The 26,513-nt window shown below is 44.6% G+C and overlaps 1 protein-coding gene across 1 annotated transcript in view; it reads right to left on the bottom strand.

The window, feature by feature from the left end:
- Nucleotides 1–26,513, bottom strand: part of LOC146834591 (ferric reductase 1-like) — a 285,647-nt gene that overhangs the window by 120,724 nt on the left and 138,410 nt on the right. Inside the window, exons 7-8 of the mRNA XM_085600125.1 lie at nt 25,953–26,094; nt 1,208–1,324 (exon numbers count right to left, since the gene is read on the bottom strand). Coding sequence (XP_085456251.1) covers nt 1,208–1,324; nt 25,953–26,094 — 259 coding nt within the window. The remainder of the gene's footprint in view (nt 1–1,207; nt 1,325–25,952; nt 26,095–26,513) is intronic.

The raw sequence follows: 26,513 nt of genomic DNA, 5'->3' as shown, positions 1-26,513 counted from the left end.
TCCTTAGTCCTGTCTGTGTCACTGCTGGGCACTGTTAGGAATTTTACATTAATTGGGCTACAGTGGTGAGTGACAGTCTGAACTGAGGTTAGGAAGGAGCTCCTTTGGCATAAGGCTCTCTTTAGTTATCCATTCTAGATGTTTTGCAAATGATTGTGAGAGAATTGTATGGCACAAATTACTCTACCCAAACAGGTACTATATAACAGTGTAGTCGGTAGCGAATAAATGGTGAGAGCTTGTTAATGATTGAATACCATCACAGAGTAATTGCATTCTAGATGCTATTTTAAAATCCCGTGATTGGCTCACTAGCATGTCAGAACCAAATTGAATCCAGAAGTAGGACAACCCAATGCTTGTTGCACTGAGACTAAAAGCTTGGCAAAAATGATAATACTGCATTACAATATTTTTCCCACATTAACATTGTAGCTTTTAGGAGTACAAAGATATGGCCATAATTTAGAAAGATCCAGAAATATTCACGACAGATGGAATCTTCTCCTCCCAATAGAGAAGAGCATGGATGTCTAAAACCACATGATTTCTAAAGCAGTTGCTTTGACTCCTTCTGTACCCCAAATTTGGATTCACCCATCAAAAATGATGAACGTTTTGACAATTTAGAAATGCATTGTCATATTTTTAGAAATGTAAATCTTAATCATGAAATCCACCTTGTGAAGAACTTTACTACTCAGGACCTCTGAAGGTATTTGATATTTACATTGTGAAAGGATGCTACATGGATTCATGGCTCATCTTTTATGGCTTGGTGAGCACATTGGTGCTTTCAAGTTGCTTGGAGTTAGCAGCAGCCATTTTGAATAATTGGGTATAAGCCAGACAGAGTTCCGAGATGTCTTTAAAACACAATTGTGATTCTATGTTCCCGTAGCAAAAGCAATGGGGTACCCTTACCTCCAAACTCTTGAGGACTGCAAGGTTTCCATCGATGGAGAAAGTCTTGGCTCCCTCAAAGGGCAGCTTACTCTGACTGCCCGAGAGAGTAAGACCACCAGGTAAAACAAATAATGAACCCAACACTCTGGGAGAAAGTCACAGGGTGTAGGGCCATTATTTTTTATTATTTCAGAAACAAACTCCCGTTTTCCAGAAAAAAACCAAAGGAATTTTAACTTTTTGGTGAACGACCATCAAAAGCCATAGCAAGAAGACAACATTTTGAGGAGACTCTACGTACCATGAACCTTAACCTTCATTGGCATTTGAAAGGCTGAAGATTTCACTTCTAGAATTTGTGCAACATCAACTTTCTTATTTGTGATGAATGGTAACAGGGGATGTTTTAGTATTCTTCCTGAAAATGGAAACAATGTATGTTAAACTTTACATGTATGTTTAAAAAAATATATAACATACACACATACTGATAATATAAAGACTTCTTATTCAATATTTCTGGGGAAATACCTCTATAAAACAACACCTAGTGCTAGAAATATGCAACAATAGGCCAAGAGAATACCTGCTCTTTGGAACATGAGCAGGGGGAATGAGCTAAAGAATGGCTACAAATCTATTCACTCTAATCAGTTTCTTAACTTAACTACTCTAATCAAGCTAAGTAAGTTTAGTATTGCACATATTGTCAGCAGTGGTGGTTTCTCTGCTAAGGTGGAGGCGTGTCGCCCCACTGCTCTGTGAGCAGTAGTTAAAGAAAACTTAAATGATAATAACTCGCTTTATATTATCATTTCACTTTTCCTTTCCTGGTGCAGCGCGGGGCTGGGCTGCCAGAGAATGGCAGGGGAGGAGTCGTTTGCCCACTCCACGGTGTGCCATGACGCTTTGACCGGTCCTCTCGGGCTGACCAAACATTCATGCGCACTTTGCATGTTCTGCACCCAGGCTGCTTTACAGCCTGGGTGCAGAACATGCTCCAGGCTCCCATTCCGTGCCTGTGTTCGGCAATCCAGAGCTCTCAGACCAATCACAGTGCTGCATTGCAGTGCTGTAATTGGCTAGAGGAGTCAGGAGCCTGGTTGCTTCCTGTTCCTGCTTCCAGGAGTGAGAGGCAGTGGCGAGTGGACCACTAGGCGGCGGCCGGTCGAGTGGTCGGCCTGAAGGTAAGTGGTTTTCTTTTTTGTTTTCCATTTAGAACCCTCCCCATCCCTCCGCCCCACCCAGTCACCCCCGGTAAATAGCAGCGGCCACTGATTGTCAGACCCAGAAACATAGGAGTTCTCTGTTTCCATAGGAAACAGAACTTTAAGTAACTAAATATGATCATTTTAAATGCAGTTTATGTTTTTTTTTTACAACTTGTATTGAACTTTACAGTGATGTACCAGGTAAATACAGCTACAATGTTTTATAAATAAGAAAAATCTGGCTTGATTAAACAAACAGATAAAACAAATCAGTAAATACTGGTGCAATTTGTCTGTTTACAACTAGGGCAACAGCATATTTTTTGTTCTCCACAAATTAATTGGAAGAGGATTGAGGTGGCAATCTCCACATTTCAGGGATCCACTTCTGCCCAAAACGAATGAAAACAGACAAACTGCACCCAAAGAATTTCCCACAAACCTAGAACAGTCCCATTTGAGGGTGATTGGGGGTTTCTCGTCCATACACACTTGAAACCTTGATGTGCACAATTTGTATGACCCAATTTTGAGCGCCAGTCGGATTGAAAATAAATAGACTTTTGACTGTTTTAGGCTCCACTACATTTTTGTGCTCACTTCAAATTGCAACTGATGCCAGTAGCACTGCAGACCATACAATGTGACAACCCGAGCCAACAAGCATTGGTAGTGCCAAAAGGTTTGGTATTGGATGCTAGCCTGTGGCTTTGTCAATGCTAATTTTGTTTTGTTATGGTTTTTGCAAACCTTAACTGTTGAGTGACCCTCTAGGGGGAAACAGTACACAGTGCTTTGGCACTTAAAGGTACTACTATGTCCTTGTGAATGGGCACAAGGCCATCAGAGACATTAGTCAGTGACTGAAGTGAGCTGAACCTTTGCTCCGTGCTTTATACTACAGTCAGAGGAATTAAAAAGTGAATGACACAATAACAGACCAGTGTATAAAAAGGTCTGACTGAAAACCCATTAAAAAAAATATATGATAAATATAATCTCAGTAAAACCAAGAGACCTTCGCTAGCACTAGATGTAAAAATAAGTGTTCTTTAAATTTGAATTGACTTAAAAGCATGTATAGTCTACCAGTAATCCGTGACTGATTAATGACATGCATATGCCGCAAGTTTCAAAATAAAATGTGCAATAATATATTCCTGTGCTCAAAGAGTATGCAAGTCACCTGTAAGTGCCATTAGAAGGGAAAATCATGATTGTTCGACTAAATGTATAATGCATTGAAGCAGACTGGTCAATTTAAAACTAATATAATTGGAGCGCGAGCCGGCAGCAAACAAGATGGCCGCCCGCTAGTTTTCCTCTGTGGGAGCCGAGGAATCTTTCCCTCAGGGTCAGATGGTTTTGGCTTGCCTGTGTGTGTTGGCGGCTGAAAAAGGCGTTGGAAATGACAGGGAGTGGCTAGGTATGTTTTTGAGCCTTTAATTGGCTTTTTTTCATAAGTTTACCTGCCACTCCCATTCTGTCAGGAATCGAGCCACCATTTTAAGTGGTTCATGGTCTGCCTCAGAACTACAATGGCATGAAACGTTTGCATATATCTTCTCTTTTCTCTTTTAATGGCATTCATGGCTATTATCCATTTACATCTTGAGAGATACTTCACCATCTCATCCTACATGATTTTTTTCCAATTACTCACGGACACTTTCATTGCTGTTACAACTTGGTTTCCTTAATTATTAATCCTTGCTGGGCGTCAATATCACATTGGGTTTCAATATGGATACTGCACATTCCTCCAAGACTTTGGCTTCTTCTGTTTCAAGTGCCATGGCACGTAAGGAATCTGGAAGTGGCGCAAATAAAAGAGTAAAGAAAGACTATTCTTCGCCTATGAAATCTCTGTTACCTCTGACATTGGAAGACATTATTGAGGTGTTAAAGAGCATGAAACTTTTCATGGTGGAGACAAGTGCTACCTTACAACAGATTGAGGATAAGTGGTTTGTTCTGGATTCAAGGCTCACTGAGGTGGAGCAACAGGTTAGCAATGCTCAGGATGTTGCAGCTAAAGTCTCTTATTTGTCTAAGGAAGTTACACAGCTCAAACGATTGGCTGGGGATTTGGAAAATCGTAATTGTCGCAATAACCTACGCATTAACGGTATTCCGGAAGGATCAGAAGGTCAAGACATGATTAAGTTTCTTAAGTTCCACACCCTTACATTTTTGGGTTGAAATCTCCGGTGGAGCTGAATATCCAAAGAGCTCATGGGAACGGCTCCTTTCCCTCTACAGCTTTGAAGAGGCCTAGAGGGATTATTGCTTTTTTTTATACTATTCCTCTCGATGGCCAAACAATTTAAATAAATGGTCTGGTCGGGGCAAACATTTTTTTTGTCAGGATGTGTCCAAGGTTACTGCTGCAAGACAAAAATAGTTTTGGGAGTTGAGGCCAGCTTTGAGATCCATGAATGCACGGTATGGGCTTATCCATCCATGATTCTTTAAGGTCACTTACAAAGACAAGACAACTACTTTCGGAGATCCCAAGGTCCATAAGCAATTCATCCATGAACATAAGGGAGAATATAAGCCACTCAGCAAAACTTGATCTATGTAATTGTTATTCTTGTGTTTTCTGATCGTTTTTGATGTCCCTTTACAGGTTCCACATTCCCCTGATCTGTTGGATCATGTTGCGATGCATGTTGTCGTCCTTCTACTTTCAGTCTTCTGGTTTTGTGTAAATGGGACCAATTCTTTTTCTCAAAAAGGTGTGTTCTGTGTCTCCTCATGGCCTCCCTCATGGGCTGGGCATCTTGTCTTGCTCTTACCTACTATTTTTTCCTGTTGCTCATTTTTTTCAAAGATATGACTTAAGTATATAGACTTTTAGTCATCTATTTGCTTATCTATACACTAGGGGGGTATTTTTTTCACTCCCTATTGCCATGTGTGCCCTCTCTATCTGCTTTTTTCCTTCTATTCTCTTCTTTCTCTTTATATTTACTAATCGTGGCTTCTTTCTAACTCTTATTCATATTCTCATATTCCTGTTTATTCCTTCAATTTACCTTACCTTTTACTTAATTTGTGCAGGTTAATCATTGCAAAACGTATTTTTGTCTCTCCATTTATAAGTAATTGTTTACGTTTTCTATGGCAAATTTGTGTGTTTTTTCCTGGTACGTAAAAGGGCTTCAAAATCCTGTTAAAAGATAAAAGGTTTTGACCCAACTCTCTAAGTTGAACTGCCAGATTGCTTTTCTACAGGAGTCATATCTTAAAGAAGTTGACATTGATTGTATGCACAGGCAATGGGTGGGTTCTGAATACTGCTCCTCTTCGGTTAATAATAAGAATTGTGTTTTAATTTCAGTTAACAAATATCTGAATATTCAAGTGATCAATAAAACCAAAGATGATGCTGGGAAGTGGGTAATATTTAGGGCCCGATTCTGATCTCGCTGGGAAAGCCCTATGGTCGACTCGCACCCATAGGGCTTTCCGACCGATTCGTGCTCCTGGGCTCCGAGCGACAGAGTACGATGCGCTGCAGCGCTGATGGACTCGAGTCGCTCTGAGCCCCATTGAAGTCTATGGGAGCCTGTTGTACGTTGCATCTATAGGCTCCAATAGACAAAAAACGCACATCTCAGACAAGGACGCCCCCTGTCACGGGGATGCCTCGGACCCGCCCACACCGTGCATGCATGTGTAGGGGGGACCCTTGGGAACTCCCAGTGATCGAGTCGTAGGGCCCCGGGCGAAGGGGGGCTCGCTACAGACCCCCAAAGTCTGCTTCCCAGAGCTTTTTCGAGTGGGAGGATCTGAGTCGATCCGGCTGCTCGACGCAAGTATTGTACTTTGTCGCTCGAGAATCGGACCCATTGCGCGGTGTGCGTCGATGATGTTGGAGTCGTCCAGACGGCGTTGTTGACGGTTACGAGTCGGTCAGAGAGCGAGGCTATCCTCGCATCAAACTTGCTCGCTCGTAAAGCGGTAGGAGTCATCCGGAAATCGTGTGTATGAGACGGAGTCGCTCCAGACGGATGCCGTCAGGAGCCCCTCCTACCGAGATCAGAATCGGGCCCTAAATGTTAAAATTAATGATACTCCATTTTCACTATGTAATGAGTATGGCCCTACAGGTGTGGATCTACATTTTTGGGACCGTTTTTCTACTCTCTTAGCCAACTGTCCTTCAGATAACTTCGTAGTAGGAGTGATTGCAATCAATTAATGGACCCATTTATAGACCGCAGATCCCAGGTTAGATACATCCCTAATAACGTGCAAAAATCTTTCCAGAGGACTATTTCCTCCAGAGGTTTAATTGTCGCCTGCCAAACTTTTCACCCGGACTTGTTGGAATTCACTTACTTCTCTCCTGTGCATGCCTCTTAATCCAGAATTGATTACTTATTTGTCACACAGAATGTTCTTCAATCATTTTCAAATGTTGAGATTGGTTCCATTCTGATCTCTGAACATGCCCCTGTTATTTTAGACTTAGATACTCCTAACGACAATCCCGGTCCAAAATATGGAGATTTAACAATGCATTACTGCAAGACAAACACTTTATAGATGCATTTACCGATTTTACACACAAAAAAATTGGATGTCAATCTTAATGTTCATTCCCAGAGATGCCTATAAAGCGACTGCCAGGGGTTTCATTATAGACTACGTTGCAGCGAAGAAACAGAAATCAGTGAAGGATTCTTTGCAATTCCTTAAACAAATCAAAACATTGGAGCATGAATATGATTCCTAAAAAAACTCCAGATACTTTACCTAAATTAATTCAAGCTACATTAGAATATAACAAACAATCTTGTAACAATGCATGTGGTACCTTCCTTAAAATGAATGCTAAAACGTTTGGTGGTTGTAATAAAGTAGGGAATCTAAAATTCATGTTATCACAGACAGAGATGGATTTAATCACGCCACTAATACAACATTTTAAGAATGGTTTACACAATAGTACACTAACCTATATTCAGTAAAGTCTCCTCCTACCACTGACCAATTAGATACTTTTTTCGAATCTATCCCTAAGTTGACGGATCATACAATAGACCTCTCTGCATAGGATGCCTACGTAACTGAGACGGAGCTCATAAATGCTGTCCTTCAACTTCCCAAAGATAAAGCTCCTGGTCCTGATGAATTTTCTGTTCATTTTTATTCTCATTTGGCAACTCTTCTACTAGTTCTATTAATTTCCAATTTTATTACTCAAGATTGCACATAAGGGGGGGGCGCTAGAGAGCGCGAAGCAAGATGGCCGCAGATTAGTGCAGCTCTGCTGGTCAGGGCCATAATCCTGCAAATATCCTGACTTTCTCTATGGTAACTGGTGGCGCATCGTGGCGGCTCTGCTTCCCCTGCACCTGGGCAACGAATCGATCCATTTGTGGTGTACATTAATGCATTCTCCGTGCTTCAATTTGCCAATCAGCACGGATTCGCTGTACCTGAGTGAAATGGCAGCCGGAGCCCTGTGAGACATATGGCGACCTGACAGAAGTTGCAGACGTGCTCCAGGCGATCATCATGAGGCGGGGGCCGCTGTGGCCTGAGCGGGGGGCTCGAGATGACTCTGCAGACTGCTGCGAGGCGCCAATTGTGATCACCCTTGATCAGCGGCTTCGACGGTGAGGGGACAGGCTCCGGGACTGTCCGCGCTGACCGGGAGGGCGTGTCTTGCCTCCGGCACTGAGGGTGCTGCGGCTGCCGGTGAGAGCGGAGCACTTGTGACACCCCCATGATCTGCTGGCCTGGACAGTGACTGTGGGTGAGTGCAGACTTGCGGGCGGTGCTCTCTCAGCGCCCGCCATTTTAGGGCACGCGCAGTTACTAGCGGTGGAACCTGTTCCCTGGGACAGCGGGGGATGTGGGCACGGTCTGCTTGCTCCCAACGACGATCCGCATAAAACTGACTGCCCCGGGAAGTGCCTGTTTTGCATACACTGACTATGGAGGCATGTTAACGGTCATTCTTGCCTGGTCAGCTCCTCTCTCCGGTGCACAACTACACATCGCTCTCCTAAACATTGTGGACAACTAGCCCCTGAAGGTGGAAGAGGTCGGGAGGGTCGGCGTAGCACACCAAGGGGCTATTACTGTTCACTGAGTGCACCCTAAAGATACTGTTCTTTAAGTCCCCAAATCGATGGGATTATGGAGTCATTGACTGCTGCTGACCAGGGTAGGTTAAGCAGAGAGTGACCAGGAGGCTGGGCATAACTAGTGGAAGCGCCCTTGCAGGATAGTGGCGTGCTGAATAGCTTCGTTGTTGAAATGGGGAAAACAGATAAGCAGGTGCAGGCCAAAATATCTTTTGAATCCAAGTGCCTCAAGAAAACGGTGTCGCAAGCAGCATCAGATACAGAAACAGACATGGAGGCTGGTGGCACTAGTAAGCTGGAGCGAATGTTGCTGAGCGTGCAGCAGAGCTTACGCACAATTTATGGCAAAATTGACAACATTAACCTCCGCATGGATAACATGGCGTCTAAGCTGGACAAACATGGAGAGCGCTTAGAAGAGGCCGAACAACGCATTTCAAACACCGAGGACAAGGTGGACAACACTGCTAAATCCTGCACACAGATGGAGAAGCTGCTCACAGTAATAAATGTGAAGAATGAGGACTTGGAAGCCAGGTCCCGACGCAATAATCTGCGCATTCTTGGGGTCCCGGAGTCCACCAATGTTGGGAAGATGGAGCTTTATATAGAGGACATGCTTAAAACTTTGTTTGGCGCCGAGAATTTCTCCAATATGCTGGTAGTTGAACGGGCACATAGATCCTTGGCGCCACGTCCAGTTCTGGGGGCACCCCCCCGACCAATCATTGCCCGGCTCCTTAACTTTAGGGACCGGGATACGGCCCTTTGGCTGGCAAGAGAGATGAGCACTACTCAATATCAGGGCGTGGAGGTTCAGCTCTTCCCGGACTTCGCGACAGCGGTGCAGCAGACGAGGCGTGAGTTTCAGCCAGCTAAAAAACGCTTGCAAGTGCTGAAGGTACAATACGCCATGCTCTATCCAGCACAACTATGCATACAACACAATGGTAAGACCAAGTTGTTCACGACTCCCAAAGACGCCTTGCATTACATCAAGCAACTTGAGCGCAGAGAGACTACAAGAGTGGCTGGTGATGAGGCGGGCAACGAAGACTGATGGCCTAGGCAATTGTATGAGTAGATCTGGTATTGTATTGTAGTGTTGAAAAGCGCCCATTCGACACACTTGTGTCGGCTGGACAGAATGGTTGTAAGACTCATTGGTTTGAGAATGGGGTTGGGAGGTAATACGATTGTTATTTTTGTCTGAGTTCGGCACTATTTTGCGATATGTAACATGGGAGATGTCTCTAATGTTAATGACTGTGATAATTTGATCTCTGAATGCGACTATATATCATATCGGCGACAATTGATGTTTCAGATGTTGCTGTTTGGGTGTTGGGGTGGGAGGCGTAGTGTGCTGAGACATACCTGGGGACCTTCGAGGCAACCTGATGGGGGTCCCATGACAGTGGAACTTATCACAGGGATAGTACCGAGTGTACCCTGACCCCCCCTTATTACAACAAGGGGGTCAATGGGCAAATACTGTCCTCCATGAGGGTGTTCCCCACGCAGTTAAGAACTGCAGTTATCTTCAAGAAGCAGGTTAGCTGCTCATTGTGGACTGGGAGAGGGGGTTAAGCTGGCTGTTCAGTTATGTGGGTTTCCTCAATGTGATTGGGATGCTGGTGTGGGAGGCTGGATTTGTTGGGGAACTGTTTAGAGATTCATTCTTGATTTACAGAATACTAAGCTGGCAAATAGTTGCTGTAAGTAGGTCACATGCTATATATGCCAAGTATGTTGTTGCTATAAATGTGAATGTCGCAGACAGACGGTAGAATAAACTGGGCAACGTGGAATGTTAGTGGGCTCAATGATCCCAAAAAGACTAGGCAGGTGTTGGTGTACCTTGACCGTCATAATATACAGGTGGCGTTGTTGCAGGAAACCCACCTCACCAAGGCTGCAGCCTCCTCTATAGCCACTAAATGGGCAGGTGCCAGGTTTAGCTCCTCGTATTCCTCGTATGCGCGGGGAGTGATGGTCCTAATAAAAAATAATGTTCCCTTTGTCAGCACATATGAGGAGGTTGATGAGAATGGCCGCTATGTGCATATTCATGGTAAGTTATGTGGTAAACCAGTTACCATAGTAAACGTGTATGGGCCGAATACAGATGACCCTGATTTCTATGCCGAGTTATGGAACAAAGCGTATCAGTTACCACCTACTGCACTGGTATGTGGGGGGGATTTTAATGCGATATTAGATCCTACCTTAGACCGACACACTGCTTCAGACGTTGTCACTAAGAAGGCAGCACAAGCGATTCACATTGGTATGCAGAATTTGAGTCTACTGGATGGATGGAGATTGTGGCATCCGGGGGTGCAGGAGGGTACATGCTGCTCATATGCTCACAACTCATGGTCCCGTATTGACTATTGGTTGATCGCGGCAGATGTTAGTACATGGACTACTGGGGTTGTGCATCTTCCTCATACGTTATCTGATCATTCCCCTGTGAAACTCACTATGGCGATACCCACCTACATGCCCCCTCTATTCCAATGGAGACTGCAACCCTCTGAGCTGTTAGACCAAGTGTTCAGGGAGGGAATGCGTGAGGCTATATCTAATTACTTCACCGAAAATGTAGGATCAGTGCAGAGTCTTGGCACTATATGGGAATCTTTTAAGGCCACTATACGGGGTGTGTGTATAGGCCTGCAAGCTGAGGTGCACAAATCACTTTGTGCCTCCATGGTACGGCTGGAAAGAGAACTGGGGCAGCTAGAATGGCAGTATGAAGTGGCCCCGGATGTGGCATTGCTTGCCTCTATACGCTCCAAATTTACAGAGTACAATGAGATAGCAGTCCAAGAGGTGAAGAATATGTCCAGGCGTTGGCAAGCCCGATATTATGCAGAAGGAGGTCGTCCAGGCCGTGCTTTGGCAAGCAGGATTACAGAGTCCTGGAATAAGCGCTGCTTGATTCACTCAATTACAGAGGGGAAGCACACTTATTGTGATAAATCGGAAATACTGGTCATGTTCACACAGCATTACAGAGATATGTATGAGGCTAGGCCTACTGCGAGTGAGGAAGATATCGCTCAGTACCTTGACGACATCGCCCTGGTGTGGTTGTCGAGGAGGCAACAGGAGTTCCTGATGCATCCATTGACAGTGGGTGAAATTAGGGATGCTATTGCAGCATTGCCAAATGGTAAGGCCACAGGCATGGATGGGCTCCCGGCAGAGTTCTATAAGGAGTATGTGGATATATTGGTGCCACATCTGCAGGCCATGTTTGAGGAAGCATATGAGCAACAGAGACAAACGGATACCTTGCGCGAGGCTCTTATTATAACTTTATTGAAGTCGGGGAAGGCCTCAGACAAATGTGACTCCTATAGACCTTTGTCATTGATGAACACGGATGTCAAAATCCTTGCGAAAGTGCTGGCGACCCGATTGCACCTGCTGATGCCGGTCATGGTCTTACCAGACCAGTCAGGGTTTATCCCGGCCCGATCCACTGCTCATAACCTTAGAACTCTGTTCGCGGTACTACATCTTGATATGTTGGTGGCTGCAGTTTTGATGGATGCTGCAAATGCATTTCATTCCATCGCGTGGACGTATATATTTGCGGTGCTGCACCGTATGGGTTTTCCCTACGTTTATACTAACTGGACTAAGTTGCTGTACATTGGTCCAATGGCCCGCATACGGGTTAATGGCCAGACCTCGGGTGCGATTCCAATTAGGCGGGGCATGAGGCAGGGGTGCCCACTATCACCTTTACTATTTGCGCTAATTATGGAGCCTCTGGCCTGCATTTTATGACAACGGCAAGCTGATGCGGCTTTGCGTTTTTTGCAGCGGCCGTTGGTAGTGTCCATGTATGCAGATGACATGGTCCTTTATGTGCGTGACCCTGCAGTGCATCTAGACAGGTTGATTCGTGAGTATGTAAAGTTTGAATGGTATTCTGTCCATGCCATAAATTGGAACAAGTCGACTGTATTCCCCTTGACAGACAGTACTACTCCATTTGAGTTGGAGTGTCCTCTAGAATGGACGACTGAGCCAGTCAAGTATTTGGGTGTCTGGGCTCATAGGGACTCTAAAGTCGTTGTTAGCACCAATTATGGCACTGCCATCATGCGACTAGAAGATCAAGTAGCGAGATGGATTAAGCTACCTCTTACATTTGCGGACAGAGTGGCGCTCATCAAAATGGTGGTGCTACCAAGGTTTTTATATATTTTTGTGAACATACCTATACGCCTCATACAGCATTTTGTTCGTCACGCAAAGATCATTGTTAATTACTTTGGCATGGCGGAAAAAAGCAAGAGTGAAGTGGGAGACACTCACAAGGCAGTATGACATGGGAGGTTTTGCTGTACATGAAATGCAGCTGTATTATCTATGTGCTCAAGCACATTATGCCTATTATTGGCTAAAAGATCCACCGTATACACCACACGTTGCAGTGGAGGCCGGCGCTACCCATCCAATTCCCCTAAAAGCAATGGTTGTGAATAACGCTACAGTTCTTGAAAGGGACAAAATAGACGCTGTGAAATGTACATTTCAAGCATGGCAGGACATGGGACGTCGGGCCAAGAGGTTGCCACTGTATGCGCCGGCGATGCCCCTAGTACATCATATGGATATATCGGTGACTGGCGAGTTGGGGTCCCTTAGAATGATGGCTGCCGCTGGGGCGCACACTATGGGGGATATATCCAGGTGGTCAGTTTCTGCAACTAAATGACTTTGTGGGTGATTGGGAGAATGTAGTGATGCTGACTTTTATTTACAGCAGATTGCGGGCCGCATTAAAATCATTGTACCCCAGTTTCCCTGTGGAGCCACCAACACTAACAGCTCTGCAATCTCTGTATTCTGCGCAGAACACCACCAAGCTAGTTTTACGCTTATATGCGGCGTCCCAAAATGATGAGGCACCAATAGCTACAGCCTCGCTAGCAAAATTGAATGCTATCCTACCGCAACCGCTGACGGCAGAGGAGTGGGAATTAAGTTGCCGCTTAACGGGCCAATTTGCTGCAAGTGGTAAGCTTAACCCCTTCAGCGCGACGCGGATTACCGCACCGTGCAGAAGGTTCCGTGCACGGGCGGGGCCGTGACGGAGTGGTTCCGTCATCCGCACAGCGCGACTGACGCGCATGACGGAACCGCTCCGTCACAAGCATCGAAAGGGTTAAATACATTCACTTTAAATATATCCATCAGGTACATTATACCCCTGTACAACTGTATAAATATGGGCTGCGATATTCTCATTGTTGTAGGAGATGTGGAGCTGATAACGCAGATTTTCAGCATTTAGCCTGGGCTTGTGCAAAAGTGGCGGCTTTTTGGGGTGAGGTCACGGCTGCGCTGTCGTCTATGGTGATTGAGGTAGTCGACTGTACTATGAAGGTCTGCCTGTTGGGACATTTCCTGCATGTTAAGTCTGTGAACCGCAAGCTTGTGGCGCTGGCGCTGCAGTTGGCGAAGCGCAGGGTCTCACTACACTGGGATGGTCACCCAGGACCTAAATTGGCATGTTGGCTGATCAACTCACGTGTTACGCAGAGGACCTCCCCTGTGCGGCTCGTCCACGAGACATCTGGGCCCCCTTAACTGCCTACCTGCTGGCTAATACTGCTAATTAAGGACACTATTGCTTTATACACATGTGACTGTCTTGAATATTGATACACTTGTAATTTATTACTATCTTGATTTTATGTACACTTATGTTAACTGGCTTTCTGTATTCTGTATGACATGTGATGATGTAATGATATGTCTACTGGTTTTTGTTGTATGAAAACTTCAATAAAAAAAATTTTAAAAAAAGATTGCACATAGGAACTTTTCACAAGCGATGCTTTACCTGCTTCCCTAAAAAGGTAAAGACTTATCAAAGTGTGGGAATTACAGGCTTATCTCTCTTATTAACATCGAGGGCAAGATATATTCAAAGGCCCTTGCAATACACTTCAAGCAGTTTGTTCAAGATTTAATAGGCATTCATCAACCAGGATTTATGGAAGGTCGTTTTATTTCTGATAACTCCCGAAACTTTCTCAACATCATCCATATGGCCTCTAAGTCTAACATACCTTGTGTTGTAACTGGAGACACTGAAAAAGCTTTTGACTGCGTTAATTGGGATTTTATGTTTGGTGCTTTAAAATGGCATGGTTTTAGTCCCCACGTTCTTAGATATATTAATCTTTTATACTCTCAGCCTTCCACCTCTATTTATGTCAACGGTAAACAGTCCTCATATTTCCCTCTTTTCTGAGGTACCAGAAAAGGCTATCCTTTATCCCCTCTTCTTTTTTATTTTATCCTTGGAACCCTTTCTAGAGAAAATCCTTAGATCATCGGCTTTTTCTGGATTCAAATATAAGCATGACGAATACAGGCCCCAGCTAGGCCCGCAGGACACAAGGGTTCGCTCTCCTGTAATGGAATCTACAAGGAAGTTGGCACGGAAACTGCAAAGTACAAAGACAGCATTTATTAACCCTTAAGGGTGGTCCTACAATCCACACAACACTCTTCAGTATTGCATAGAGTAGCACACAGAACTTACGTACATGGTCCCCTTTTATACACAATAGAGGGGCTCATAAGTGGGTGGATACAACATGAGACCGAAGAACATTACCATTTATGGTCATTTTCGATACTGAATCAATATGTGGGCGGAGCTAACACACTCCTTGAGCCCGCGAAAACATGGTCAAGCAAGGCTAACTGATAACAGATGTGGTCAAATCTGGGCATGTGCCAAATGGACAGAGGAACTATTTATAGACTGTTACTAGGCAGATTACAAGAGCAACTAACACAGAGGTTGGACTCTTCTCGTGGGGAACACGTGGAAGCATGACAATACAAAATGGAGTCCGAACTTCGGTCAACATAACAGGGAAAACACGATCTATAAAAGGGGAATTAATGTCTTTAGTAAATGCTTAATCACATCGTCGTTTCAATTTACAACAGACGACCCTTTCAGCATTTACTGAAGACATCCGGTTTGTTAGGATAATCATCATGTATGTCAATTGTCATCATTTCTTCAACTTCCTTAGCTAAACGTTTTTGGTGAGCAACATCGGCAATAGTTTTCTTATCAGGGATACAGAATGATACACATAATGAGCAGAGCAAGGGACCACATTGAACGCAGATACAGCACGAAAACAGAACCGCCACAATAATGCAGAGACCAGTTAGAACCTTCCATCCCCAGGCGGTAATTAACGCCCAAAACCATCCAGAAAAGGACCAAGTGCCGTTTTCTGTATGGATCTCAGCTGCAATTTTATGCAGTTTATTGATGGCATTATAAACTGATGGCGTATGATCAGGGATAAACACACAGCAGCTACTTCCAATGATTTTACATGCTCCTCCTCTGTCAGCTAGCATAACGTCTAATACCATACGATTCTGTAATGCAACAATTCTAGTAATTTGCAATTCCTCCGTAAGATTCCCAAGAGCAGCAGCAGTCTGATTTGTCACAGCTTCTACCACTCTTGTTAATCTTCGGATCTTCCTACTGTTCAGGGCAGCTCCAACAAAGAAAAACAGTCCTAAGTTAAAATCAATATACTTCTGCAGACTGGTGTCAGTCTGATCTACATCGTCAATTGATAAAGTACGTTTATACCTATTTACAGTCACATTATTCAATAATTTCAGATCCTTATGATAAGATGCGGGTGCTAGGAATACAGGAGGTAATAGAAATGATACATAGCATACCCCAGACCACCCAGCCGGCAGACGGTAATAACCTTTATTTCCACACACAAAGTACGTATTATGGGAGGCTAAGAAGGTACTATTGTTCAACCCATCAATATTCAGAACAGTAATGCAATCACTAACACCAACAGGGATGAAACCCACACTCTGGACGCACAGGTCCGCCTGAGCTTGTGCTACTTGAATCACAAATTTGTCCTTTCCCACAGTGTCTCTTGTGTTCGTGAAGATGTAGGGAATGGATTCATTGTCTGGTCGGTACTCTTCCCACTCCCAAATTGTCCCATTCGCTTGTGGATACCCATTTTTGTCTTGATGACATTCTTTATTGAGTCTGAAGAGCAATCGTCCCACTGTCGGTTTCCGAGTGGCAAAAAGCAAAGTATACCATGCTCTACAAGAGCCATTATGAGAGAAAGGAAGTGGTATAAATGGCGTTCCTCCTTTCTTCTGATGAGCTGGCATCATCCCACATATCCAACAGTTCGTAGCATTCGTAGCAACGTGGGTATGATGCAGCATCTGGATGAAAGTGTTATTCAAGTAAGATTGTCGATGCTTCAACTCTTGATACGGTAATGTATAAAAGTAGTGCTCCTCAGGCACCGGAGTTGTCAACACAAGAATCTTCCGAGCGGGAGTTACATCCTCCACGAACCATGTGGTTATCCCAACAATGGCTACTGTCAACATGAACCCTAATGCACAAAGGATTTTCTTTTTCTCCATATCAAATCAAAAATAAAACCCAATATCTTCCTGAAACTAAAAGTCTGTCAGAACTCTTCCCCTTGGGCAGCGGTTGATTTCTTCACCAGCGGGCCAAGACGGGTGTCGCTACACTAATGCAGGGCTGATCCCCCCCCCTTGCCTCATCGGCTCTCCGTTTCACTAACCCAAGGGCCGTCCTGACAGTATGTCCCGGTACTGGAGAACTCACTTCCTTGGTCGAAGATGATATCGCCTTCCTCCAGTAGTCGTGTGGTCCGGAAAGAGCTCCTCAGTGGCGTTTGGCTCCGCAGCACGGCCTGTCTCTGCAGCCAAAATTTCTCGTTGATCGGTCAGCACGGCAGGTTCCACCAATCCGGGCGGCACCTTCCTACAGTGCAGAGAGTGGATCCAATTCTTTCTGTTGGAGACTCGCACAGCCGTCCTCGTTGCGAGGAGGACCTGCTCAGGGCCCACCCATCTCGGCTCCAAACTGTTCGTTCTGTCGAAGACTTTCACCATGACATGGTCACCAGGCCGGAGACCATGTCCTTTGCCGGTAGACCGATCAGGGAGCGCCTCCCGGACCTGTTGATGAATAGAAACCAAGTTATCCGTTAACTGTGCCAGATAATCACTCATCATCACACAAGGTACATCATGCACAGCCTTAGGTTTTGGCGGACCCCAAATATTCATTGGGCGTCCAAAGACAACCTCATATGGTGTAAGGCCAGTTCGAGAGTGCGGTACTGATCTAATTGACAATAGCGCCAGTGGCAGAGCGTCTGGCCAAGTCAAAGACGTCGAAGCTTGAATTTTGGCGATCTTAAGCTTCAGTGTACCATTATACTTCTCAACTAGGCCTGCAGACTGAGGGTGAAACACGGCGTGGAACTTCTGAGTGATGCCTAGGCCCTTCAAGACATACTTTATAACATCCGCTACAAAGTGCGGGCTGTTATCACTCCACAGAAGTCTACAAACGCCATATCGGGGGAAGAACTCCTTCAGCAGCAGCTTCGCAGTAGTCATTGCAGTATTGTCTTTCGTAGGGTACGCTTCAACCCATTTGCTGAAGGCGCAAACCACTACTAGAGCATACTTCAGATTATTACAGCGCTCCAGCTGGATGTAATCCATCTGCAGAACCTCAAAGGGTGCAGTGGGTGTCACAAATCCTCCTGCTGGAGTTCGAGTCCCCTTTCCTGGGTTGTACCTCAGGCAGATCATACAGGTCTGCACCACCCTCTTCGCTGTGCTAGCAATCTCTGGATGCTCCCAGACTTGGGTAAGCAATTTCACAATTGCGGAAGCTCCAACATGTGCTAGCCCATGTGCCATCTGAACCATAGGTTGTACAAAGGCCGTGGGTAATTTCCATCTATCCATCTGTTTATTTCTCCAGCAACCCTCGTCATCCAGTTCTCCCTCGCTAGCCCATTGTTCCCGCTCTTTGTCAGAAGCGGTCCTTTGCATTTCTCGCACTTCCTCCTTTGCATCATGCCATCTCTCCACCTGTGACTTCACTACATACATGGCAGTAGTACCGGGCTGCATCGCAGTCTCCCGTGCTACTCGATCCGCTAACGCATTCCCTTCTCCAACTTTATCAACCACTTTCCTATGGGCGCTACACTTAACGATGGCAATTTTCTTCGGGTATGTCAGTGCAGCTAAAAGATTGTGAACTAACTCTCCATGCATTATCTGAACTCCATGTGACGTTAAAAACCCTCTCTCCTTCCAGAGTAGGCCGAAGTCATGCGCTACTCCGAAGGCATAGCGGCTATCTGTATAAACATTCACACATAGTCCTGTACTGAGCTCACATGCTCGTGTTAATGCTATCAGTTCCGCTGCTTGAGCTGATTTCTGTGGTATTCGTGCTGTCTCCACTATCGTTTGTAATGTGGTAATTGCATATGCTGCTGAAGTCGTACCATCTGGTAGCTTCAGACAGGATCCATCCACCCACAGTTCTCCATCTACATCTGGAAAGGGCGTATCCTGGAGATCAATACGACCCTTTGTTTGTTCCTCAGTCACGAGAATACAATCATGCGCTTTCCGCGCCTCAGGCTGGGTTTCGGGGTATGGCAACAATGTTGCCGGGTTTAACGTTACGCACCTTTTCAACGTAATATGAGGAGCCAAAAGCGTCAACTCATATCCCCTTAAACGGGCGCTGGTCAAATGCTGCGTCTTCGTTTGATTGAGCAGGGCATCGACAGCATGGGGGACTAATACCAACAGCTTATGAGATAACACAATTCCCTCGCTTTGGCGTATTGACACAGCTGTCGCCGCAACCGAGCGAAAACACCCTGGTAATGCTCGGGCGACAGGATCAAGTACAGCCGAAAAATATGCACATGGGCGCTGCTTATCGCCGTGCATCTGCACTAAAACTGACAATGCACATCCATCTTTCTCATGCACATACAACGAAAAGGGTTTTGCATAATCCGGGGTCCCTAACACTGGTGCTGAACAAAGGGCCTGTCGTAGTTGCTGAAAGGCAGTATCACACTCATCTGACCAAGGGATTGGGATAGGCGTGTCCTTTGTCAAGAGGGCTAACAATGGCTTAGCTATGTGTGAAAACCCCAATATCCACTGCCTACAAAAAGAAACAAGGCCCAAAAATGCACGCACATCCTTCTGTGTGGACGGTCTCGGTGTATCCAAAATTACTTGGATACGATCCGGTGTGAGTGCACGTCCCTCCTTAGACAAAAGGTGACCCAAATAAGTCACCTTTGGTCTACAGAATTGCAATTTCTTCCTAGATACCTTATGATTGTGGGACGCTAAAAAGGAAAGTAAGGATAACGTACTTTTTTCACACAACTCCAGGGTGTCAGCCGCCAGCAAGATGTCATCAACATATTGAATGAGGGCGACCCCCTCGAGCAGAACAAAGGAATCCAATTGTCGTTTCAAAGCCTGACTGTAAATGCTAGGGCTTTCTGTATAGCCCTGGGGAATCCTACAGAAACGATAAGATCTATTATTCAATGTAAACCCAAAAAGATATCGGCTATCAGGGTGAATGGGAATGGAAAAGAAGGCATTCTTCAAATCAATCACTGAGAACATGGTCGCCGTAGGCGGGACCAAGGTAAGCAACGTCGTGATATCGGAAACCACTGGGTATTGAGGTATCACGATCTTGTTCACTTCTCTCAAATCAATTATAAACCGATAAACTCTGGCATCCGTATCCTTTTTCAATATGGGAAGAATCGGACTGTTACAAATGTTGTAGGGGACTTCCTCGACTACCCCAACCGTTATCAAATCCTGCACTATCTGTATGAGAGCCTCCTCACCCTCCTGGGAAATACGGTACTGTGGGAGGCGTGGTAACACCGCCCCCTCCTGGACGCTAATGTGGACCGGTGGAATCACCATTTGTCCTACATCAGTATCCGAAGTTGCCCACAAAGGACGAGGGAGGGTAGATAACAGCGCATCTACTGACATCGCACACATCCGTTCAGACCGGGGGTAATTGTCATTCAATATTACCCGCACACCAGCAGGGGAGCAGCGGATAGTAGCCCTAAAATGCTTTAACATATCAAGACCCATAATATTGTCCGGTGTGTACGGGGCAAGCAGAAACGGACAGGGTGCAGAAAAAGAATCAACCTTAAACATGAGGGGCTGTGAAAGAGGGCTTCGGGAGAGTGTACCGTCAAACCCTACCGATGTGACCATTAAGCCGGATGGGGGAGCCCCCGGAACCAATTGCTTAGATAGCGCACTACGTGTCGCTCCTGTATCCACTAGGAACTGATCAGTAGAGCCCAAAACTTCAGCCGATACATAAGGGCCCTTCTGATCGACCGGCACCTCAACTGATTCTAACCCCCATCCAACGCATTCCTATGCATGCTGAGAGTCATGGTACCCCGACCGGTCAATCCCTGACGCTTGATACTGATGCTGGCGATCGAAAACATTTGATCTATCTCGGTGCTGCCCAGCAGAGTCAAAACGAGCCTGTTCATTAGAGTTCCCTCGAAAGTTCGAGAAACCCCCTCTACCTCGCGGGCCACCATGGGTATGCCCCTGACGCGATGCATGCAACACCGGGCAGTCCCTAGCCCAATGACCCGATTGCTTACAATACGCACATTGGTTCCTATTCAGATCAGATCGGCCCGAGGGAGGACCATAAGTTCCTCCCCTACCTCTATTACTACCCCGTCGAGGCGGGCCATAGACTTGTGCCAACATCACCTTTGTTTTCAAATCTTTCGATTTCTTTTCCTCCTGGCCCTTTGCTTCTTGCTCCTGACGCTCATAATACTGGGCGATAGTCAGGAGGGCCGTCGGTGTAGCGGAGGACCAAGAACTTTCACTCGCTTTTAGACGGGCCGCAACTGCCGGCAGCAGATTAGCCACATATTTATCCGCAAAAAGGTGGCGTCCCGTATCGTCAGTAAGCGACTGTCCACTAAAATCGTGAAACGTCTCCTCAAAGCGCGTAAAGAAGTCCGTAACTGACTCGTCAACTTTCTGTTTACATGCAGCTAACATATTCCAGTCAATCTTTTTAGGGGGGATAATTGTCTTCAGCTTAGCCACAATAGCAGCAGGGAGATCTAAAATATTCTGGGGCGGTTTCTGCGCAGGCTTCCTCTCCCTATCCTCATCCTCCAGTTCAGACCATCGAGCCTTAAAAGTGGCAACATCATCTACCTTTCGCACAGATCGCCACATGTCTGGTGGTAGAATAAGCCCAAAGAACAAATCTATATCTGCTAAAGTCATAACGCAAGAATTCAAGGCCCCCTCAACTTCTTCATAGAAGGCCGCTGGATTCTTGCAGGGGTCGGGCAGCGCATTCTTCAATGCCATAACATCAGCCCTATGCCATGGAGTGTAAACCCAATTATACACAAAATATCCCTTAGCATCGGCGGAGGTAATGTCCGAGCTAGTCCCCGCTCCTTTAGGAGGAACATACAAAGGCGCCGCCTCTCGCATTGGTTTAACATGCACTATGTCATCCTTATCTGACTGGGAGGTGGATGAGTGGCCCTCTGTTGTGCACGAATCCGACTGCTTCTCCTCCCCTGCTCGCTGGCGCGCTTTCTCTTGAAAGACCAGCACCTCGTCCCGCAAGGCGAACAGCCGCCGAGCCGTATCTGGAGCCTTAGAAAAAGAGAAAACACCATTACGCAATGCTTTAGCATCCGATGACACTTCGTCGGGCTCAAAAACACCAGAACGTTTCCGGAAAGCATCAATCACTTCCTCCGCGAAATGACCCAGAAAATACAATTTATCTCTCTCCTGCCACGGCCCCCAAGTATGGAATAATTCCTCTATGGATATCTTGCCTTTAAGTGCACGGAAGGAAAGTTGCCGAAGCTCAGCCATTTGTTCGGCTGATAACATGGACCGCGTATCTACCTTACCCGGACCCGGGACAGAATCTTGCGGCCTTGGAGCAGATGCGCCGACATAAGGGGGCGGAGAACGATCTAGTAAATAAAAATCATCATCAAGATTATTAAGGACAGGATAAAGTGGCTGCCGAACAGCGTATTGACCCGAAACTTGTAGCCTACGCTCCTTCTCTTGCCTGTCCGTCTGCTCTCTGTCCTCCCGACGCTTCGCTTCCTGTGCTCGCACATGATCATTCTTCCGTTGTTCCTTATCAAACAGCGCTTTCTCACGCTTCTCTCGCTCACGCACCTCCTTCACCCACAACCGTACACACTCAAACATATCCTGACGAGCACGCCGCTTACACATACACTGTTCCACATACTCAATCTTACGTATATCAAACGATCCATACAAAGGCCATCGCAACTCAGGATCTTTTTTTGTATATTTCCTCCATACTGTGCTGTACATTATGGAAGAAAGACCATGCTTCACATACATATCCCTATTAGGAGTCCCCTCTGGGGGAGCTGGAGCAGATTCCTCGAGGTTCAACCGGTTCCCAAAACAGCAACACCACTTACGGAGTGCGCTGAAAGCAGGCATGCTCAGAAATAATGCAAAATATGCAATATTATAGAAAAATGGCACTTAATCGTTGCGCCGTTCAAAGTTACACAGCTCCGGAGAAATCTCTCCACATTACCTGCCTATATGTGTTGCAACGCATATATATTCACAAAGACAAATACAAAATATGACTAGTCATCACAAATCAAACTCAAATAGCCAGATCAGGCTTCAAAAACTCGGAGCAAGTACCGTACACCGGTTCTTACCAATCAAGAGTCCAGATTCCAACTGCCAAGCTCCACAATCGCCCAAACGGCTTTCACGGCAAGACCGACAGAAGAGGTCTCAGTCGAGGACCGGCGCCACCCAGATGGTCAGCTCGGAAGGGAAGGAAGAAAAACCTCGGGATGCCAGGGTTAAGACGCCGCTGGCAGTGATCACGTCCCCGGCCAAATTCCTCACCTTCGTCGCGACCAGTCCTTCGAGCATCCGAGTCGCCGATGAGCCCCACGTGACGGGCGCCAATTGACGAATACAGGCCCCAGCTAGGCCCGCAGGACACAAGGGTTCGCTCTCCTGTAATGGAATCTACAAGGAAGTTGGCACGGAAACTGCAAAGTACAAAGACAGCATTTATTAACCCTTAAGGGTGGTCCTACAATCCACACAACACTCTTCAGTATTGCATAGAGTAGCACACAGAACTTACGTACATGGTACCCTTTTATACACAATAGAGGGGCTCATAAGTGGGTGGATACAACATGAGACCGAAGAACATTACCATTTATGGTCATTTTCGATACTGAATCAATATGTGGGCGGAGCTAACACACTCCTTGAGCCCGCGAAAACATGGTCAAGCAAGGCTAACTGATAACAGATGTGGTCAAATCTGGGCATGTGCCAAATGGACAGAGGAACTATTTATAGACTGTTACTAGGCAGATTACAAGAGCAACTAACACAGAGGTTGGACTCTTCTCGTGGGGAACACGTGGAAGCATGACAATACAAAATGGAGTCCGAACTTCGGTCAACATAACAGGGAAAACACGATCTATAAAAGGGGAATTAATGTCTTTAGTAAATGCTTAATCACATCGTCGTTTCAATTTACAACAAGCATTTGGAAGTTAAATTCAATGCGAATGCAAATCATGTGTTACTGTATGTGTCTGACCCATTAAATATGCTTCCTGCTTTTTTCCGTTTATTAAACTTAATATAAAAAAGTCAGAGGTATTGCCATTAAATAAGTACTGTCTTCTTGATATGTTCAAGGATACAGGTTTTACCTGGACCTCAACACCTATCAAATGTTTAGGGGTTCTATACTCTAACTCCATCAAAAAAACTATTCAAATTGATCTAGAGCAGGTTAGATTTAAAAATTGCCAATATGTCCCTTGCTTGGTCTCCTTTGTTTTATCCTGGGGTGGAGATTGCAACAATCAAAATGATGATGTTACCAATAATTAATTTTTATTTGTACATGCTTCCTGTCAAGATCCCTCTGTTTTTTTTTAAGTCTGTTAATCGTTTACTTCAATCCTTCTTATGGAACAAACGTAAATCAAAAATGTCTTTATTAAGGCTCCAACAAGCTAGGAATGATGGTGAGATTAATTTTCCTGCTTACAGAAGATACCACTCTGCTTTTTCTCTCACGCAAATTTGGACCTCTTTTTCAGTTCCTTCTCTGGATGAATGTACAGTATGGGGCCAATTGGGACAAGTTTGTAGTGCCCCTTTTTCACTTAGGAGGTGGCACATATCTCTCTTGCCCCTAGGACCTTCTTTAATCCCCTACTTCAACATTCTCTCTCCGTGGTTACTCCTCTAGCCCTTAAGTCTTATTCCTCATTAGAGAATTTTCTACAAACCCTGATATGGTATAATAAACACATTAAATTGAACAATCCGCCCTCTATTGGAAGGAATAGATTGATAAAGGAATAATAATATTTGACCATATAATTTCAAATGATTCTGTGTTAAACTTTAGGGGCATTCAACTTAATTACAGTGTTTCACCCTTCTATGAGGTTCAATACGAACTTATTAGGCCCATCCATTCTTCAGTTCCATTCACAACCTTATTCCTCATCAATCTTTCCATTGCCTTCAAGGTCTCCCATTGATCTTTCCTCAAAGGTGAAGGCATCTTATATATATAAGCTATTATGCCTTTTGCCTAAGAACAGCCCTAAATCTAAAACCGAACTACGATGGGCATTGGATTTGAATCAATAATTTTCTCAACATATTTTGGGTACAATTGGGGGATACACGTTACATCCCCCTCTGCAGCCACTACTCAAACTCTATGCTATTTTTATAACAGACTATACTACATTCCCACATGTTTAAACCAATTTCACCTTATCACTGACACCAAATGTTGGTCATGTGCACAAGACAATAGGGATTTTTTGCAAGTTTTTTTTACTGTCCCCGAGTTTGGAGTTTCTGGTTACCTGTTTGGGATCAGATTAATAACATATTATCTACAAATATTGTGTTTAACATTGTTCATCTCTCAAGGGTGGTGTGTCCCCTCTCTGGCATTCTCAGAAGTTAACTGGGAAATGTATTGATTTAAAGGTAGCTCTTGCTTTACCAATTATCACATATAACTGGAAAGACAGCTCAAAAATCTCTTTTATTGCTTGGTGTAACCTAATATGGCATCATCACAGGCTGGACAAAGCCCATGCTACTACATTACCTTTAACGACTAAAAGATACCTGTTCTGGCTTCCTCTCACTTCATATCTATCCAGAACTGTTGCTTTGCCTAGACCTGTGTGCACCGCTTTGGACCCTATATGAGGTAACCACTGTTTTTGCCTGGTTGTTCAGATATTAAAGATGATTGCTAACGGTTACTCTATCCTTGTACATAATTTTCTTCTTTTTCTCCTTCCTTTCTCCTTCTTTTCTTCTTACTCATCTCACTCTCATTTTTCTCTCATCTTCATTCTAAAAATGTTTTTAAAAATTCTACAGTTCGATATTGTTAGTTTTTTTTTCGACTCATAGCATCTGGTTGTTTACACTAAACTGTTTAATCGTTTAGGTATATTGTTATATTGTTTTATATATTGTGCTCACATAATGCTTGAGGAGATGCACATCATTTCACTCTGTACCGTTTCGCTACTTTCTTAAATAAAGAATTTTTAACAACAACAAAAAAACTAATATTCTTGTTAATTTGTGAGGTGAAATTGTCTGAAAATTACAATCAATGAGTACCATGACTTACCGTTCTGAGAAGGGCCACTAGTCAAAAATATATAGAATGAACTGCTGGCATTTCCATGCGGAGTTGCAATTTTATTTCTGGTGATGAAAGAACATTTGATGACGCCATTGTCTGAAGATGTGACAATGTTCTCTATGGTGCCCTGAAAAACATATGGATTATAAATATTGTGGAATGCTTGTCTCATAAAAAACACAACTGATTAGTCTTACTTTTGAGCAATTATGTTTTAAGAAGTGATAAAAGAGTCACTTGATAAACAGTGTAATCAAAATGAACTTACCAATGCAGGATGCAGAACTTTATTATGTACTGAATTACTAATATCAGTAAAGCAAATATACATTTGTGCTAATCAATTATCCTATCCATTAAATTGGAGAATGCGGTTTGCTAATGCAATTTTAAGATTAAGCTTTGATAAGTTATTGTATTCATTATAGGTGTATCCAGATAATTTTCAAATATAGAGCAATATGTATTTATTTATCGTTACAGTGACTAAACAGTAGTTTATGTTGTACAATAATTAGGGAAGAAGAAGAAGAAGAAGAAGAAGAA

The sequence above is a fragment of the Triturus cristatus genome, chromosome 4_2 (genome assembly GCF_964204655.1).
Source record: "Triturus cristatus chromosome 4_2, aTriCri1.1, whole genome shotgun sequence".
Lineage (NCBI taxonomy): Eukaryota > Metazoa > Chordata > Amphibia > Caudata > Salamandridae > Triturus > Triturus cristatus.
Note: the sequence above shows the minus strand (reverse complement) of the source record. Positions and strands in the feature narration are given on the sequence as shown.